Source organism: Setaria viridis, chromosome 1 (genome assembly GCF_005286985.2).
Source record: "Setaria viridis chromosome 1, Setaria_viridis_v4.0, whole genome shotgun sequence".
Classification (NCBI taxonomy): Eukaryota; Viridiplantae; Streptophyta; class Magnoliopsida; order Poales; family Poaceae; genus Setaria; species Setaria viridis.
Genome location: NC_048263.2, coordinates 37,996,766 through 38,012,934, shown reverse-complemented (window position 1 = coordinate 38,012,934; position 16,169 = coordinate 37,996,766). Strand labels below are relative to the sequence as shown.

The window sequence follows — 16,169 nt, the reverse complement described above, 5'->3', positions numbered from 1 at the left end:
CATGATGAAGTCTGCTAAAATGCATAGCAACGAAACAGATTCCGGGGGTACAAAGTAAAACACAAGTACGCAACTTCAGAATCTAGACGATGCATAATCAGAGAAGAAATTCAGACATTTGTTCAGACATCTCTACTGCTTGTAGCTTATGGTTCTGCTCCTGTACAAAATTACAACTACAATTTGTACATCTCAATTTTTTCAACGGAATTTCGAGCACTACCGCGTTGATTACAGCAGGAAATCAGCACCCTGTTGCCCACAGACCGAAAGATCCATTTCTTTCGCGTGTGAAACAAGATCACTTTTCAGGTTTCTACGTTCAAACCTGCTGTTCCCGTTCTACGTCGGAAGCCGCTGCGTAACTGCCTTCTCCTCGTCCACCGCCACCTCGCGGGACGCAGCACCAGCTTTTGCACAGGATGCGCTGCCTCCAATGCAGTCCAGGAGGACGCTCCCCTTAGTAGGAACATCGGCGGCATCAACGGCGGCCACGCGCTTCTCTCTGAGCCTCGTGAACGACGAGGAAGACACTTCTCCCCTGTCGGAGCTAAACGTCATCCTCGACGCCGAAAACGAAAAGAAGGAAAGCTTCCCAGAGAACGTCCTCGCGAGAATCGACTGCCATCTGCTCGGCTGGCCGAGCGGGGCGCTGCGGCCGTCGCGGCTGCTTCCTTCCCCGGCTCTTCGCCCGCGACGCGATTGCAAGCTGTGCTCGCTCGCGGCGGCCATCTCCCTGCGCACGTGCTCCGGCAGCCGCAGCGTGAACCGCTCCAGGTCGCGGTCGAGCCGGACGGCGAGGGAGTGGCCGGTGGAGTGCGACCGGGCAAGCTGCGCCGTCGCCGGCCGGCGCCCCGACCGCGGCCGCATGGCTCTCCGCTGGGACCCTATCTGCTGCAGCTCCAGCGCCTCCTGCCTCCGCTCCTCTTCCTCCTCCTCGGTTACCACGTCGATCACCACGGCCACCGGTAGCGGACCATCACCTTGCCGTGCAACCACTGTTTCGCTGGAGATGCTGCTCGCTACCGGAATCGACCCGAAGCTCGGCTCCTCATCGCTACTCGTGTCCTTGTTTGGGTCGAGGTTGCAGCGGCAGACGGGGCAGGTCACGTGGCTGGCGAGCCACTCGCCGATGCAGTCCGGGTGGAAAGCGTGGCTGCACTTGGGCAACAGCCTGAGCCGCTCCTCATCCTCGAACTCGCTGAGGCACACCGCGCACTCGAGCGCGCCGCCCTTCCCGATCCGGAGCGCCTTGGCCTCGGCGTACCTCATGGTGGGGAACGCCTCGACCACCTCGGCGTCGAGCCCGCGCGGGCGCCGCTGCCTCCGCGACCGCGAGATGAAGGCGTCGAAATTGGGGACGGCGGCGCGGTCGTCGTCGGACCTGGCCGCGTAGCCGCCGGTGCAGTGGCGGAGGTAGACGGTGAAGAAGGCGATGAAGACGAACACCGCGACGACGGCGGCGAGGAGCGAGATCATGGCCTTGCTGACGTGCACCTGGCCGGACATGTAGTCATCGTCGACGCCAGGCGACGCCGGCTGCGCGCTGGCCGCGGCGAGCGCGGACGCGAGGAGCGCGGCGAGCAGCGCGCGGCCGTGGCGAGGCGTGGGCATCCTTGCGCGCGCCGGGGCAGAGGCGGGGGGACCGGGAGACGTGTGGGCGGGTTGACTAGCCTGTCTGCGCAGCATGCAGTGTAGAGCCCGGGCTATATAGAGGCCAAGGAGCTGAGCGCCTGAGCCGCCAAGAAGGTCGCGATCCCGCGGCGCGCGCCGGGTATGGCGGGAGGAAGCTGCGGGCCAGGCGTGCGCTTTGTTTGGCACTTTTGACTGGCCGTCTATCCAGGTGTTCAGAAGCCATGACTGGGCACGGCCGTTGGAGTTGGAATTTGTGTGTACTCCTGTGAAGTCTGAATTCAACCGCGTGTAAATTAACACTCTGCTTATCGGGTTAACACTCTGCTTATCGGGAATCGACCAAAAAGGGAGACTGCTCATATCAGCAATCGTTTGGGCACGGATTGACGCAAGAGCAGTACAGATGGTAATACGGTCATGCGCCTCCTTTTTTATATGAGAAGATATAGTTATTGCTATGATGATTGTATTGCAGCTCTCCAAGATTTTCCTTGCAACAGACTCCCTCATTTTCCTTTTATAAGTGACTTGACGTAAGTCTCCAATGCCCCACTTTATAATGTAGTAACCATGAAGTTGGTATCATATGAAATCATTTTAAATGTGAAACCAATGATAGGAAATTTGTGTGATAGAATTTACATATTCTTAGACTAAATGTTGGTATAGATTAAAGAGATCAAATCTTGGGTTGGGTGGGCAACTTATAAAAATGAAAGAATAGAGTAATTAACATATATCATATATGTCACCCAAGGATGTGTGAGAACAATAGCAATTTTTCTCGAGAATGTGCCAATTCCAACAGAAAAATGAAGAAAAAATATCCTATGTTCCAACTCTTATGAGGTCTATCCTTACATAATTTTTCCCATTACGACGCTAAACGGATACGACTGTGAGAAAGAGCGTCCTCCTCTTATTCTCGGGTAGTAGCATATCTAGAAATTTGACTTTTAGCGCATGAGCTCTAAAAACGAAAAGACATGTCGCCATGTCGGTGAAACAAACCAACCGCGTGTAAAACCAATATAACCCGGCGATGGATCGACCAGGTGAGCTTTTGGATCCCGGCATGGACGTCAGACTTCAGAGCACTTGACTTCTCCCGCCCTGTTCCTACGGGACAACAGAGACGCCTGTCCCGTCAGCGTCAGCTGTGACGCGACGGGCTCGGCCAGTCGGCCGAAACTAACCGCCGAGCGCCGATCACGCGAACAAGGGCTCGGATTCGATGCCACCCCCTTGCCACGGGAGACGACAGTGCGCACGTACAGACAGGGGTGGGCGTCGGCCCCGCCGTGTACACATCCGGACGTCCCAATCTACGCGTTGTCCAGCTGCGCTATGCCAGCCTGCCGCTGCTCGCTAGTGGGCTAGTGGCCGCGGCCGCGTGCCCAGCCGAGCGGCGAGACCCGAACGAGACGGCAAGCGAGGGCCACACTGCCGCTCGCGACCTGGTAAACCCGGCTGGACCACGGGGGAGAGAGGCGCTCGTGCACGTCCACACCTCGCGGGTCCCGGCCGGGTCAAGTCGCAATCGCTCGCGGCCTCGCTCGCTCGTCCCGGTGTGGGGCTCCGACGGCTTCATGCGGCACCGCCGTGCCGCGCCACCATTAGCACGGCGACAGGTGCGCGCACGCACTGTTCGACAGTTTGAGGAGGGCAAGGCTCCGGCTCCGGGCGGCGGAAGTGACAAACGGGCGAGCAGTGCTTCGAGGAGCGACGAGGTATACGTGTCGAGGAAGCTTTGGAGGTCAAGTTATGGAGGATCTTTGACGTTCGTCCTGCATGCACGTCTGGTGCAAAACACCCCGTGCCCTCGTTTCCTCGTCAGGTTCCGCGTCTCTGGAGAGTTCTGAACTCTGAAGGATCCAGACGTTCTCGTTGAACTTTATCCTCTGCTAACTCAGCCATGAGCGGTTTGACGGCGACTGATGACATGATTAAATGAAGATTATAGAGTTGGAAGTCAGTCTGTCACACACACGAACCTAGAGTTGACGACCACAGCGCCAGGCTGTTCCGTTGGAAAATCGGTGTACTTCTTTTCTCACACCGGACGCCGGGGGATTGCAAACGGCGCCAGTACTGCACGGCAGGGTACAACAGGACGAGGATGGCGCGCTTTGCGGGCACGTAACCCTGGAAGTTTAGCGTCGTTCGGCACGTTAATTTGCGTTTTTTCTGCCAGTGGCTGGTCATGCTAAAAAAAAACACCGGAAAGGGGGGAAGAAAAAGTGTCCAATGGGACTTATTTCTTCAGTCTTGTATTCGTCTGTGTTAGCATGGTCAATGTTTATCTTTCATTTCACGTTCTGGTTTCTCCTAGCGATGGTCGATGTTTCATTTCTCCCTGAATTTGGCAGCGCGTCGCTGCCATCGGCCATCGCGTTGTGTTAGGCTTCCGTCATTGTTGTTCACTTGTTCAGAGAGAAAGAGAGGCATCAGGCATCTATCGTTGTTTCGTTTGGCAACATTCGCCATCGCCAATGTGGCAACGCCCCATGGTCCATCCTTGACCTGACCTGTTGGTGCTGAGTTTCCTTGTTTGGGATAGTTTTTTTTTTTTTTTGAGAAGTGTTTGGGACAGTAAACAGCAGGCGTGGTGGCTCTTTTTTTGTTGAGCAGGTTATACTATTGGGCCGGTCCATTGGCAAGTAGTGTTTCGAGCCTTTTAGTACCGCGAGCAAAGCAAGTAGTACCATGCATGGGCCGTAAACAATGGGCCTGCAGGAACCACGATCAATATGAATGAAGTCCGGGGCATGGCCCGATTTGCATTTACTTCCCCGCCGTCGTCAATCCTCACTCCCGTATACGGACGGTATACCGGCATCTCGATACGTACGTGTACCGAGCCTGCCGCGGGCAACTCCTGCAACAATGCTACTACTACTGGTCTACTACCCATCTGAAACCACCATTCAGTCTCTTCACTCTACTGCCCGCGCACAGTGACCGCGCGTACTGCAAGATCCCGATTGCCCCGCGCCACCAAAGGCTCCCCGACAGTGCCCACTGCCACAAAGCCCCGCGCCGGTGCACCATCGCGGCATCAACCAACAGTGCCATCCAACAGCCGCGAGCGGCCACCGCGGGACACCAGGGGCTTTCCGGATTCCGCCCGGCCCCGGCGCGGCGAGCAGGCAGCCGGCCACGCCCGCTCGTACAGTCGTACTACCGACGACGTGCATCCATCTTTTCCCCGGTCTCGTCGGCTCCCTTTGCATCCTGGAGGCCGGGCAGGGGGCCAGCCCGGCAATCTCTTCGCTCGGCTCGATCGATCCCTTTTGCATGGAACGAAGAGTTCTCTCGCATTGGTGCCGTCCCTGTCTGGGGCTCTCGCGTCCGCGATGTGATGGCGCATTTCTCGAGTAGTGTCTCTGAACATGGTTGGCCGCCGTCGGTCATGGCATGCACGCAGGCAGCCAGTCGGGGGCGTCTGAGGTGAACGGATCAGCGCGTGGGCAGGGCCGCAGGGGAGACCCGTAACGACCGGTTCCTTTCGCGGTAGTGATGGCAATGGGCAGTTTAGTCAACATGGCGACTGTTTGTACTCGACCAAGTTGCTGAGGGTGCGTCCAAAAGAAGAGAGGAGCTCACCGGTGGCGTTAATTGGCAGCTAAGCGGCCGTGGAATCCCATCGATCTTTCCCCTGAAATCAGGGCCGAAAAGCCTTCGAGACCGGGATTGCCACGAGACCGGCGGCATCCGGCAGCGTGCTTGCTTGCTGAGGTCAGTCAGTTCCTTGCGAGCTTTTGGTTACTCGTCGCCGGTGGCAGGTGCGTGTGCTTGGGCTCTCTGAATCGGGGAACTCTTTGCAGCGGCAAGACGCCTCGCGCTCGTGGTTCCCGACTGCGACGCCAGAGCTGCGTGAGAGCGCGTCACTGTGCAAACGCGTGCAGCTTTCAGCGTCGCGGGGGCATGCAAACGGGCAATGGTGACCTGCCCTTGTTCAGTTCCTTGCAGCTGGAGGCCAGGTGGTCGTCAGGTTTGCAGCTGCACGCCTAACTGTTGGTTCTCTCTCTCTCTCTCTCTCTCTCTCTCTCTCTCTCTCTCTCTCTCTACCATTGCAATCAGTTTTTTTTCTTTAACTTGGACTGAATAGTCAGACTCGAGTATGTTAATCCGTCCACCCTTGCATCATCAACCCTAGCGAGAAAGAATCAATCTAGCATCACTAGAAAATTACCCCGTCCGTACACCCAAAAAAAATCAAGGGGAAGGCACGGCAGAGAGTGATCACTTAGTTAATCTCATGCTCAGGTACGCCACCAACCATACTAAACGTAAGTGCCTCCTGGGCGACAGGGCGGACATGCGCGGATACGTGTCGTTTTGCCTCCCCTGACCCTCACGCTCTCCCCGTCCTCGCAGACGCATCGCACTCCATGGCCCCATGCCCCGTGGCAGACCGGGTCGTTGTCTCCATTGCACGTCCATGTTATTCCACAACCCCTTTATAGGGACCACCCCGTCGCTCCTCCTCCCTCCAATGTCCTTGGTGTGGTCATGGTGGCGAGCGTCGAGGGGAGCCCAGCTGAGCATTAGTCATAGCTCCGCCTACCTAGTATGCAGCTCTAACCCAATCCGTGTTCTACCTAGTCGTGACAACTGATAGGTAGAGGTTGGTCTTGCTACGGAGGAGCGGAAGGCCTGGCCATGGCGCTCGAAGCCGTGGTGTTCCCGAAGGAGCACCTCGCGTGCACGGACAAGGCGGGCGTGGCCGCGCACCCGGCGTCACTGGGGTGCGGCTTCGACATTGACGACCTCGAGGAGAAGAGCGGCGTTGTTCTGCAAGAGGAGGCCGCCGCCGCCGCGCTGCCGCTCGGTGCCAGCGCGGCCACCGCATGGGACGCGGCGCTCTGCCCGTGCTCCGTCACTCCTGGCGCCGTGGAGGAGTGCTGGGACGCGCAGCGACGCCTCTCCGCGTCGCCGCCGCCGGTGCCGGTGGCGCCCGGGCGCGGCAAGGCGGCCGCGTCGGCGGCGCGGAGGCGGCGGCGGCGCCCCAAGGCGGTGAAGAACACGGAGGAGATGGAGAGCCAGCGGCGCAACCACATTGCCGTGGAGCGCAACCGGCGGCGGCAGATGAACGAGTACCTCGCCGTGCTCCGCTCCGTCATGCCGCCCTCCTACGCGCAGCGGGTACGTACGAGTACGATCTCCATGGCTCCAGCCGTGTTAAGCGTACACCGCGCTCTCCGGCAGCATCGTCCTAGCTGCAAGAGCTTCGCGGGTCACGTCACCATGCATGTGCACGAACGGCTTGGCGTTCACCGCGTCGTTGATTGCCGCTGTCCCCCCAACTTTTACTGTAAAGGACGTCAAATCTTGCTGCCCCCTGGCCTGGCCTGGCCATCTGCTGACTGCTGCTGCCTCGCCGCTTTGGTTGCATCCGTCACGGAATCTCTAGCGATCGTGTACTCCGCCACTGCTCCCCGCATCAAAAGCCGCACCTTCTTGTGCGCCAAGCTCTTGGTCGCGACCGGATGGCATGTGCGGTTTGTAACGTAACGTGTGCTGATGGGCACGGCGCGTGCAGGGTGACCAGGCGTCGATCGTGGCGGGCGCCATCAACTTCGTCAAGGAGCTGGAGCAGCTGCTGCAGTCGCTTGAGGCGCAGAAGCGGCGCGCGGGCTCGTGCACCGAACCACAGCCGGCGGCGGCGCCATTCGCCGGCTTCTTCACGTTCCCTCAGTACTCGACCGGCGCGACCGGTGCTGTCGGCTCCAGTGATAGTTCTAGTTCCGCTGGCGGTGATCAGAGCGGCGGCGGCGGCTGCGCAGGGGCGCGGCGGGGCGTGGCCGACATCGAGGTGGCCGTGGCGGAGAGCCACGCGAACGTGAAGGTGCTCGCGCCGCGGCGGCCCAGGCAGCTGCTGAGGATGGTAGTGGCGCTGCAGTGCCTCGGCCTCACCGTGCTCCACCTCAACGTCACCACCACCGCCGACCACATGGCCTTCTACTCCTTCAGCCTTAAGGTAACAAACTGAAACTATATATTGGCACAGCAAATGATCAGCCAATCTGCCATGTCAGCCTTTTGTCTGAATCTGAACATCTCGTCGCTTATGTTTGCAGATGGAGGACGAATGCCGGCTATCGTCGGTCGACGACATCGCCGCCGCGGTGAACGAGATCGTCGCGAAGGTCTTCGACGAGCGCGTCAGCCAGTTATTAGCTGCTTATTAATTAGCTGGAAGAACAGTGCTAAGCAAGTGTCATGTATTGTAGCATCAATTTGATCCTAGTACATGGATAACTCTGGCAAGTGGCAAATCGCGCCACTGTCAGGGCAGTACTATGAACTCCATGTTTGCGTGCAAGAAAACATGTATCGATTGGACCAGCTTAATTATATGTTTTGCAGCGCAGTACTACTAATTTGTGTGTATCCAGAATTCCAGTCACATCTCGCAAGTACCAATTATTAGCGAGCGCCCATCAGTCGAGACTCCTGTGTGTGCACACGGGGGATCAGATCGATCGATGAACCGGGTGGACCAGCTTTCTCTGACGAGTTTTGCTTCTGAACGATGTTTTCTCTGACGAGTCAGCACGCTTTCACCAGATAAGAGTTAGCATGGATTATTCCGAGACTAGTGGGGCATTGCAGTCTTGTTGATGGAATCGGCCGGCTGCAATCTCCCGTGTACTTTGATCGCTCCAGGTTTCGAGATTACACATGAAGAGCGATCTTCAGTGATACGTCGCGCTCATTTGCTCCGCAAGTCCTGAAGTGCAAGGTGTGGATGAACCTGCTGGCATGGCGTAGAGCTTTCGCTCACATCATTCTGCTGCCACTGATAAGGGCAAGAACTTGCAGAATCGGAGGCCTTTTCCCAGCCATGAGTGTCTTTTCTCGGATCTGAATGATTAAGCGATAAGTCTTTCCTGATTGGCATCATTTCGGAATGATGGCATTGTGCAATGAAGTTGTTAGAAAATTAGATAACTGCATGATTAATTTTTGAACTAGATTTATCGTAACAAGAATAAAATCTAGCATGCAAATCTCTGATATACTAGGCAATATCAAGCACAACTTCATTATCTTAGAAAACATGTTGAAATAACAAATCGGATCACGGCGTACGTACTTAGCGGGTGCAGCCGTGATAACAAGCGGTACTGACAAAACAACGACGGTGTTGCAGACGGAACGCAGCAGACGATGTCGAAGATGATGGTACGCCGCAACGCCGGACTGGGACGGACGACGAGCTGTGGTGAAGACCTTGAGCAGTCGCGCGGAGTGCTTCCCAAAAACCTTATTCGCTCTCTCCCGGTGCAGAATCACAAAAGTGAGAGGTTTCGGAGACCTACTCTCCCGTTCGCCAGTGCATGCCGGCGCTTAGGATGGAATTGACTACGGTGGCGGCACAACAACGAGAAGAAGCAAAACCTAACTCGTATAGATCACCTTGGAGATACCCTAACCTGGGGGCTCTTCCCGTATAGTAGTTTATGATGCACCTTTTTCATGAGGGAGGTGGCCCGTATATATAGGGAGGAAAACTCCAAACATCCTCGTCTATTAGCAATACGGGACTAATAGATGGTGTACCCCTCTTACGCTAATGGGCCTTTGAAATTTATTCAGAATTATTTATATGGGCCAAGCCTATATATCTAACAATCCTCCACCAGATCTCAAATACCTATTTAGGTGTTTTGCGTTTTTCTCAGTACTGTTTGATATACTAGTGTTTCAGCAAGGACTATTAAGTTGAACTCTCGCCTAGAGCTTCAAGCTACATTCATCCACAACTTGAACAATAGGCTAAGCCTTGAATTGCAAGTTTTGTGCGGACAAGTTTCACTCAAAGTCGGAACTAGTACCTGACTGCCAGTAACCTACTCCGCGGGTGGAGCATATTCGTCATACTCCTTGGTCTCTTCATGAGATTACTAGAGATCAATCAAGTCTCATAGACTGCGACGTTCTGCAGTCAGGCTCATATAAATGTGTTCTTTCAAGAATGCTCTGTAGGACAGCATCTTCACTTAATCAAGCCAATAGAAGCACATTAAAGCATATTGCTAACCTTCTTTATAGCATTTGAGAGTATTGCATCTTCACATAAAGAGGGTTTAATAATCACTCTCCTCAGTCAACCGACAGCTTGTTTTTCCCAAATCCTAATTCGCGGGATCTCCGATTACATAGGTTAGGTTACCACTGCGGTGACTCAAACTGGTCTCATACCCGTCTCCCTCGATGCACATTCTATCACATTTCGTGATAGCCCTTTTATAAATGGATCTGTCAGGTTTTTGTCTATTTGAATATAAGTCACACTTATTACTTCGGAGTTTCTCAACTTTCTGATAGACTTCAGTCGTCTTTTGACATGTCTTGATGACTTTGCATTATCCTAAGCACTGTTCAACCGTTTGATTGCCACAGTTCATAAGGATTGCTGGCACTAGTTTATCAACTACAGGTAAGTCCATCAAGAGATCACGCAGCCACTCTGCCTCAACAGTGGCTGTTTCTAAAGTAGTAAGTTTGCTTCCATGGTTGACCTCGTCAGAATGGTCTGTTTGCAAAACCTCCATGATATTGCACCACCTTCAAGGGTAAACACATACACACTCGTGGCATATAGGTCATCAGCATCTGAAATCTAGTTCGAATCACTATATCCCTCAAGCACAGCAGGCTGCCCAGAATAGTGAATCCTATAACTCATAGTACCCACCAAGTAGCGCATAACCCTTTCAAGTGCATGACAATGATCAATGCCCGGGTTTAACATGAAGCTGCTCAATTTGCTCACAGCAAAAGATATGTCGGGCCTCGTTGCGCTAGCTAAGTACATGAGTGAACCGATAGTCTGAGAGTATCTCAGTTGATCTTTTGCAGTTTTCTTGTTCTTTCTGAGTATCACGTTGGGATCATAAAGTGTTGGAGAAAACTTATTGTCCATATAACCAAAACAGTTTAGGACCTTCTCCACATAATGGGATTGCGAAAGAGTAATCTCATTCTCATCCTTAACTAGCTTGATGTTCAGAATAACATCAGCTTCTCCCAGATCTTTCATATCAAAGTTCTGTGATAGAAAGGACTTAACCTCATTGATCACATCAATGTTTGTGCCAAAGATCAGTATGTCATCCACATACAAGCACAATATAACTCTTTCACCCCCACCATGATGATAGTACACACATCTATCAGCCTCGTTAATAACAAAGCCCGCAGAACTTCTGTCAAACTTATCATGCCATTGCTTAGGTGCTTGTTTCAGGCCATACAAAAACTTCAACAACTTACATACCTTGCTTTCTTAACCCTTCACCACAAACCCATCAGGCTGATCCATATAGATCTCCTCATCCAACTCTCCATTTAGGATAGCTGTCTTTACATCCATCTGGTGGATGATAAGATCATACGAGGCAGCCAGAGAAAGTAGTGCTTGAATAGAGGTCAGTCTAGCGACAGGTGAATAGGTATCGAAGAAGTCTTCACCTTCTTTTTGTGTGCAACTTTTGGCCACAAGCCTAGCCTTATACTTTTCAATAGTACCATCAGGCCTAAGCTTCTTCTTGAATACCCATTTACAACCCACTGGTTTGCAACCATAGGGTTGTTCAGTGAGCTCCCATATCCCATTAGTAAGAATCGAATCCATCTCACTTTGGACAGCTTCTTTTCAATCGTCTGCATCTGGAGATGCATACGCCTCAGTGATGGATGTGGGAGTATTGTCCACAAGGTACACAGTGAAATCATCACCAAAGGATTTTGCAACCCTCTGTCTCTTGCTCCTTCTAGGAGCTTCACTGTCATCCTTCTCTAGGATATCCTCATGCTCATGTTCATCGGGTTGTTCAGAAGACTCAACAGGTGTAGTATATTCAGGAGTTATTTCAACAGAAAATCTAGAGTTGCTATGCATATCTGTTGACGCAAAAAATTAGGAGACGACCTTCGCGCGCTAACACACGAAACTCGGGAGAATCTGCTTTGCTCCTATTCGGGTTGTAGCCCTCTCGATCCGCGGCGTGCCAATCAATCTGACTTGCTGATTGACAAGGATAAAAAGACGTTAAATATTAGAGCGAATTGGCTGGTGTTCCGATTAGCTCCAAGGATTGTATCGGCCAAGCAGCCGATGCGGAGATAGAATGATCGGCTAGATCAGCCGATGTATGCGCAGTAGATGCAGAGGAAACATGAACGCAACCTAGACAGTACTATGCGAACAACACTCGAAATAGATCTAATTGGCTGTGTGACAGTAGATTGATCAGAAAAACAAGGTAAAAGCCGATCGGAACGTGTTCCAAGCTGGATAACTAGGATAAAAGCTAAACAACAAGATTTAACGGATAAAGCTTGCAGATCTAGCAAATATCGATAACTTGTGAATAAATCTAGACGAAACGACAGTGATGCGCCCGAAGTTAAAGTCTAGAAAGTATTCGGTAGATGCGGAACTTACAGTCCAGCTGGAGATCTAAGCGATGCAGCCCAACTAGCTTGAAAGAACTTGTGAAGAAAAGAAAATAATGGCGAAGTCGTCGACTTGAAAGTAAATTGCGAGAATAGTAGATTTGTATTGATTATGATGTGTCTCCCTTACAAACCCCGCAGGACCTCTATTTATAGCCTAAGCACAAGACTTCTAGTTCTAGTCGATTACGACAAAATATGATATCTACCTCTAAGGAAACAAGCTATTTTTAAGGAAACAAACTATTCAAATAACACGACTCGTACGGGAGTCGGAACCTATCTTTACCACCTTACAACCTTTTGACCGACCAAGATTCTCTTTCCTTTTAACGGTCAATCCTTCTACATCTCCTGATCCATTAAGATCCGTTTCCATTTGCACCAACCGAGTCCATCATCTCCATCGGCTGTTTCCCATCGGCTAGGCCTCTGTCTTCCTCTATCGGTAAGGCTTTCGCCATCATCAACCGATCTCTTATAGCTTCATCGGCTGAGCCCTCTGCAACTCCATCGGCCAATTCCACTAGCCATTGTCTTTCCATTATGCATCAGTATCTTTGCTTCCTTTTGACGCCATCTTTGACGTATGTCAAAAAACGGTGTCAACAATATCTTTAAGAGGAAATATATTCTCAAAAAATGTTGCATCACGAGATTCCATAATAGTATCAACATGCATATCAGGGACCTCAGATTTAACCACTAAAAAGCTATAAGCAATGCTCCTCTGAGCATATCCTAGAAAGACACAATCCATTGTCTTAGGTCCTAACTTGCACTGCTTCGGAATGGGTATATTGACTTTCGCCAAACACCCCTACGCAAATAAGAAAGTGATGGTTTTCTCCCGATCCACATCTCTTATGAAGTTTGATCATTATTCTTGTTCGGAACTCTATTCAGGACATGACATGAAGTCAATAAAGCCTCCCCCTACCATGCCTTAGATAAACCAACAGTATCTAACATGGAATTAACCAAGTCAGTCAGTATACTGTTTTTTCTCTCGCAACCCCATTGGACTCGGGCGAATAGGGAGGCGTCCTCTCATGAATGATACCATGTTCCTCACAAAATTTATCAAAGATTTTTGGAAAATACTCGCCACCACAATCAGACCTTAGACGCTTGATCTTTCTCTCAAGTTGATTCTTAACCTTAGCTTTATAAATTTTAAAATAGTCTAATGCTTCATCCTTAGTTTGCAACAAGTAGATATAGCAAAATCTAGTCGCATCATCAATTAAAGTCATGAAGTATCTCTTTCCACCTTTTATCAACACATCATTCATCTCGCACAGATCAAAATATATGAGTTATAGAGGTGCCAAGTGTCTCTCCTCAGCCGCCTTGTGAGGCTTCCGAGGTTGCTTCGATTGCACACAACTATGGCACTAAGAACCTTTGGCAATAGTGAGGTTCGGAATTAAACATATGCTGGAAAGCCGAGTCATCAAACCAAAATTAATATGACACAAACATGAATGTAAGGTACTCGTATCATCACTAACGTTGCCACAAATATGGTTCACGGACTTATTACAAAAATCTACAAGGGAAAAGCAGAACAAGCCTTTGCACTCATAGCCTTTACCAACGAATTGTCTATATTTTGACATGACTAATTTATTGGACTCTAGCACTACCTTAAACCCATCCTTGCACAAGACCGATCCGCTCACAAGATTCTTGTTGATAGTAGGGACATGCTGCACGTTCCTCAGTTGCATGATCTTTCCCAAAGTAAACTTCAGATCTACCATACCAACACCGTTAACAGCAACATGTGACCAATTCCCCATCAACACAGAGGAATCATGGGCGACCTGGTAAGAAGAAAACATGGAGATGTCAGCACACACATGAACATTAGCACCCATATCAAGCCACCAACTAGTGGAATGAAAAACTGAAAGAACAATAGGTAGATTACTGTACCCGTCTCTAGTGTTGCCTATGGTCACCATGTTGACATCCTTGGACCCATTGGCCCTTCTACCCTTGCGGTCTGCACGTTCTGGACAATCCTTAGAGAAGTGTCCAAGCTCACCACAAGTGTAGCAGTTCATCTCAGTCTTATTCTTTTTCTTCTTGAAGGTAGTAGTCTTGACGATATTGTTCTTCCCTTTGTTCTTGCCACGTGGAAATTTATGGACCATGTTGGCGCTAGACTGACCTTGGTCTCCTTTCTCAGCAGTGTCCTTCTTCCGAGCTTTCTCCTTAACATCAAGAGACGCTACCAGATTTTCAACTGATATCTCCTGTCTTCTATGTTTCAAGTAGTGGCGAAGTCCCTCCATGAGTAAGGCAACTTTGCAATTATGCAACCAGCCACAAACTTGTCGGGTAATTGACACTTAAGGAGCTCAAGATCCTTCACAATGCACTGCACCTCGTGGGCCTGCTCTACCACAAAACGGTTGTTCACCATCCTGTAGTCATGGAAACTCTCCATGAGGTATAGTTCATTGCCTGCATTTGCTGCATCATATCTTGCAACCAGAGCATCCCACAGCATCTTCGCATTTGTCATGTCTATGTAGACATCGACCAAACAGTCAGATATATTGCTAATGATACATCCCACAAAAAGGTTATTGGCACCATCGAACTTTTTCTGCGCTTCAGTAGTAAGTTCGCCTTCAGGTTTGCCAAGCCTCGTGTCTCAGATGTTCATAGCATTAAACCAGATATGAACCTTTAATTTCCACCTCTTAAAGTTCACACCAGTAAATTTTTCCGGCCACTGTGACTCAGCAAAACCAGCCATATCAAAATCAACATATGGCCTAAAATAAGGTTTTTGATTGTTGGAAAATTCGAACCAGCCATATCAAAATCAACATATGGCCTAAAATAAGGTTTTTGGATTGTTGGAAAATTCGACAACTGCATGATTAATTTCTGAACTAGATTTATCATAACAAGAATAAAACCTCGCATGCAAATCTCTGACATATTAGGCAATAACAAGCACAACTTCATTATCTCAGAAAACATGCTGAAATAACAGATCGGATCACGGTGTATGTACTTAGCGGGTGCAGCCGTGATGAAAAGTGGTGCTGACGGAATGACGACGGTGTTGCGGACGGAACATAGTAGACGACATCGAAGATGATGGTACTCCGCAACGTCGGACTGGGATGGAAGACGAGCCGTGGTGAAGACCTTGAGCAATCGCGTGGAGCGCTTCCCAAAAACCTTATTCACCCTCTCCCGGTGCAGAATCACAAGAGCGAGAGGTTCTGGGGACCTACTCTCCCGTTCGCCAGTGCACGCCAGCGCTCGGGATGGAGTTGACTACGGTGGCGGCATAGCAGCGAGAAGAAGCAAAACCTAACTCATATAGACTACCTTGGGAATACCCTAACCTTTGAGCCTTCCCGTATAGTAGTCTATGATGCGCCTTTTCCATGAGGGAGGTGGTCCATATATATAGGGAGGAAAACCCCAAATACCTTCGTCTATTAGCAATACGAGACAAATACCTTCGTCTATTAGCAATACGAGACTAATGGATGGTGTACCATCTCTTACGCTAATAAATTTTGAGATTTATTCAAAATTATTTATATGGACCAAATCCATATATCTAACAGAAGTATGAACAGCTTTGCTGCAAGGGTCTGAGAGGTGAAAGATAGCTATTCTTTTTCCCCATGTAGGGACAATGAGTCCGTGAAAAGAGCGGAGGTAAATAAAAACAAACAAGCCCATTACGGACGGCACTGTGGTAGTGTGGCTACTGTGACTGAAAAGAATGTTACTAGGACGTGCATGCCTACGAACTGGTGCACCTGACACCAAAGTCTTTCGTGCATGCATATGCCAGCCTTTGTGTTTTGCTCCACCAGCTACCTCAGCTGCTACAGCGCGTACCTTTGCTTCACGTCCTGCCCTACACCCACCTGTTCCTTCGATTTGTAGCCTGACACTTGCGGGGCAAACAAAACCTGGCTACATATGCTGATCAGCAGACGCAGAAGCAGCGCAACGTGGAAGGTCTGTAGTACATGTCCTTGAATTACAATTCCTTTTATTTTTTAGTGATTTTTGTT

General features: G+C 50.6%; 2 protein-coding genes across 2 annotated transcripts; one reads left to right on the top strand and one right to left on the bottom strand.

Annotated features, from left to right (window-relative positions):
- Window positions 1-74: 74 nt before the first annotated feature.
- On the bottom strand, window positions 75-1,701 carry LOC117842960 (E3 ubiquitin-protein ligase ATL9). The gene has a single exon (XM_034723500.2). The coding sequence runs from the start codon at window positions 1,687-1,689 to the stop codon at window positions 343-345; it is 1,347 nt and encodes a 448-aa protein (XP_034579391.2). The 5' UTR covers window positions 1,690-1,701; the 3' UTR covers window positions 75-342.
- A 3,537-nt stretch (window positions 1,702-5,238) lies between these two features.
- Window positions 5,239-7,995, top strand: LOC117842664 (transcription factor bHLH94). The gene is made up of 4 exons (XM_034723165.2): window positions 5,239-5,373; window positions 5,463-6,783; window positions 7,181-7,618; window positions 7,719-7,995. The coding sequence occupies exons 2-4, from the start codon at window positions 6,301-6,303 to the stop codon at window positions 7,827-7,829; spliced, it is 1,032 nt and encodes a 343-aa protein (XP_034579056.1). The 5' UTR covers window positions 5,239-5,373; window positions 5,463-6,300; the 3' UTR covers window positions 7,830-7,995.
- Window positions 7,996-16,169: the final 8,174 nt, after the last annotated feature.

Coding starts and splice junctions, on each gene's coding strand:
- LOC117842960 (XM_034723500.2), bottom strand. CDS start 1,689: ATGCTGCGCAGACAGGCTAGTCAACCCGCCCACACGTCTCCCGGTCCC.
- LOC117842664 (XM_034723165.2), top strand. CDS start 6,301: ATGGCGCTCGAAGCCGTGGTGTTCCCGAAGGAGCACCTCGCGTGCACG. Junction 6,784..7,180: donor CGCCCTCCTACGCGCAGCGG/GTACGTACGAGT, acceptor CGGCGCGTGCAG/GGTGACCAGGCGTCGATCGT. Junction 7,619..7,718: donor TCTACTCCTTCAGCCTTAAG/GTAACAAACTGA, acceptor TTATGTTTGCAG/ATGGAGGACGAATGCCGGCT.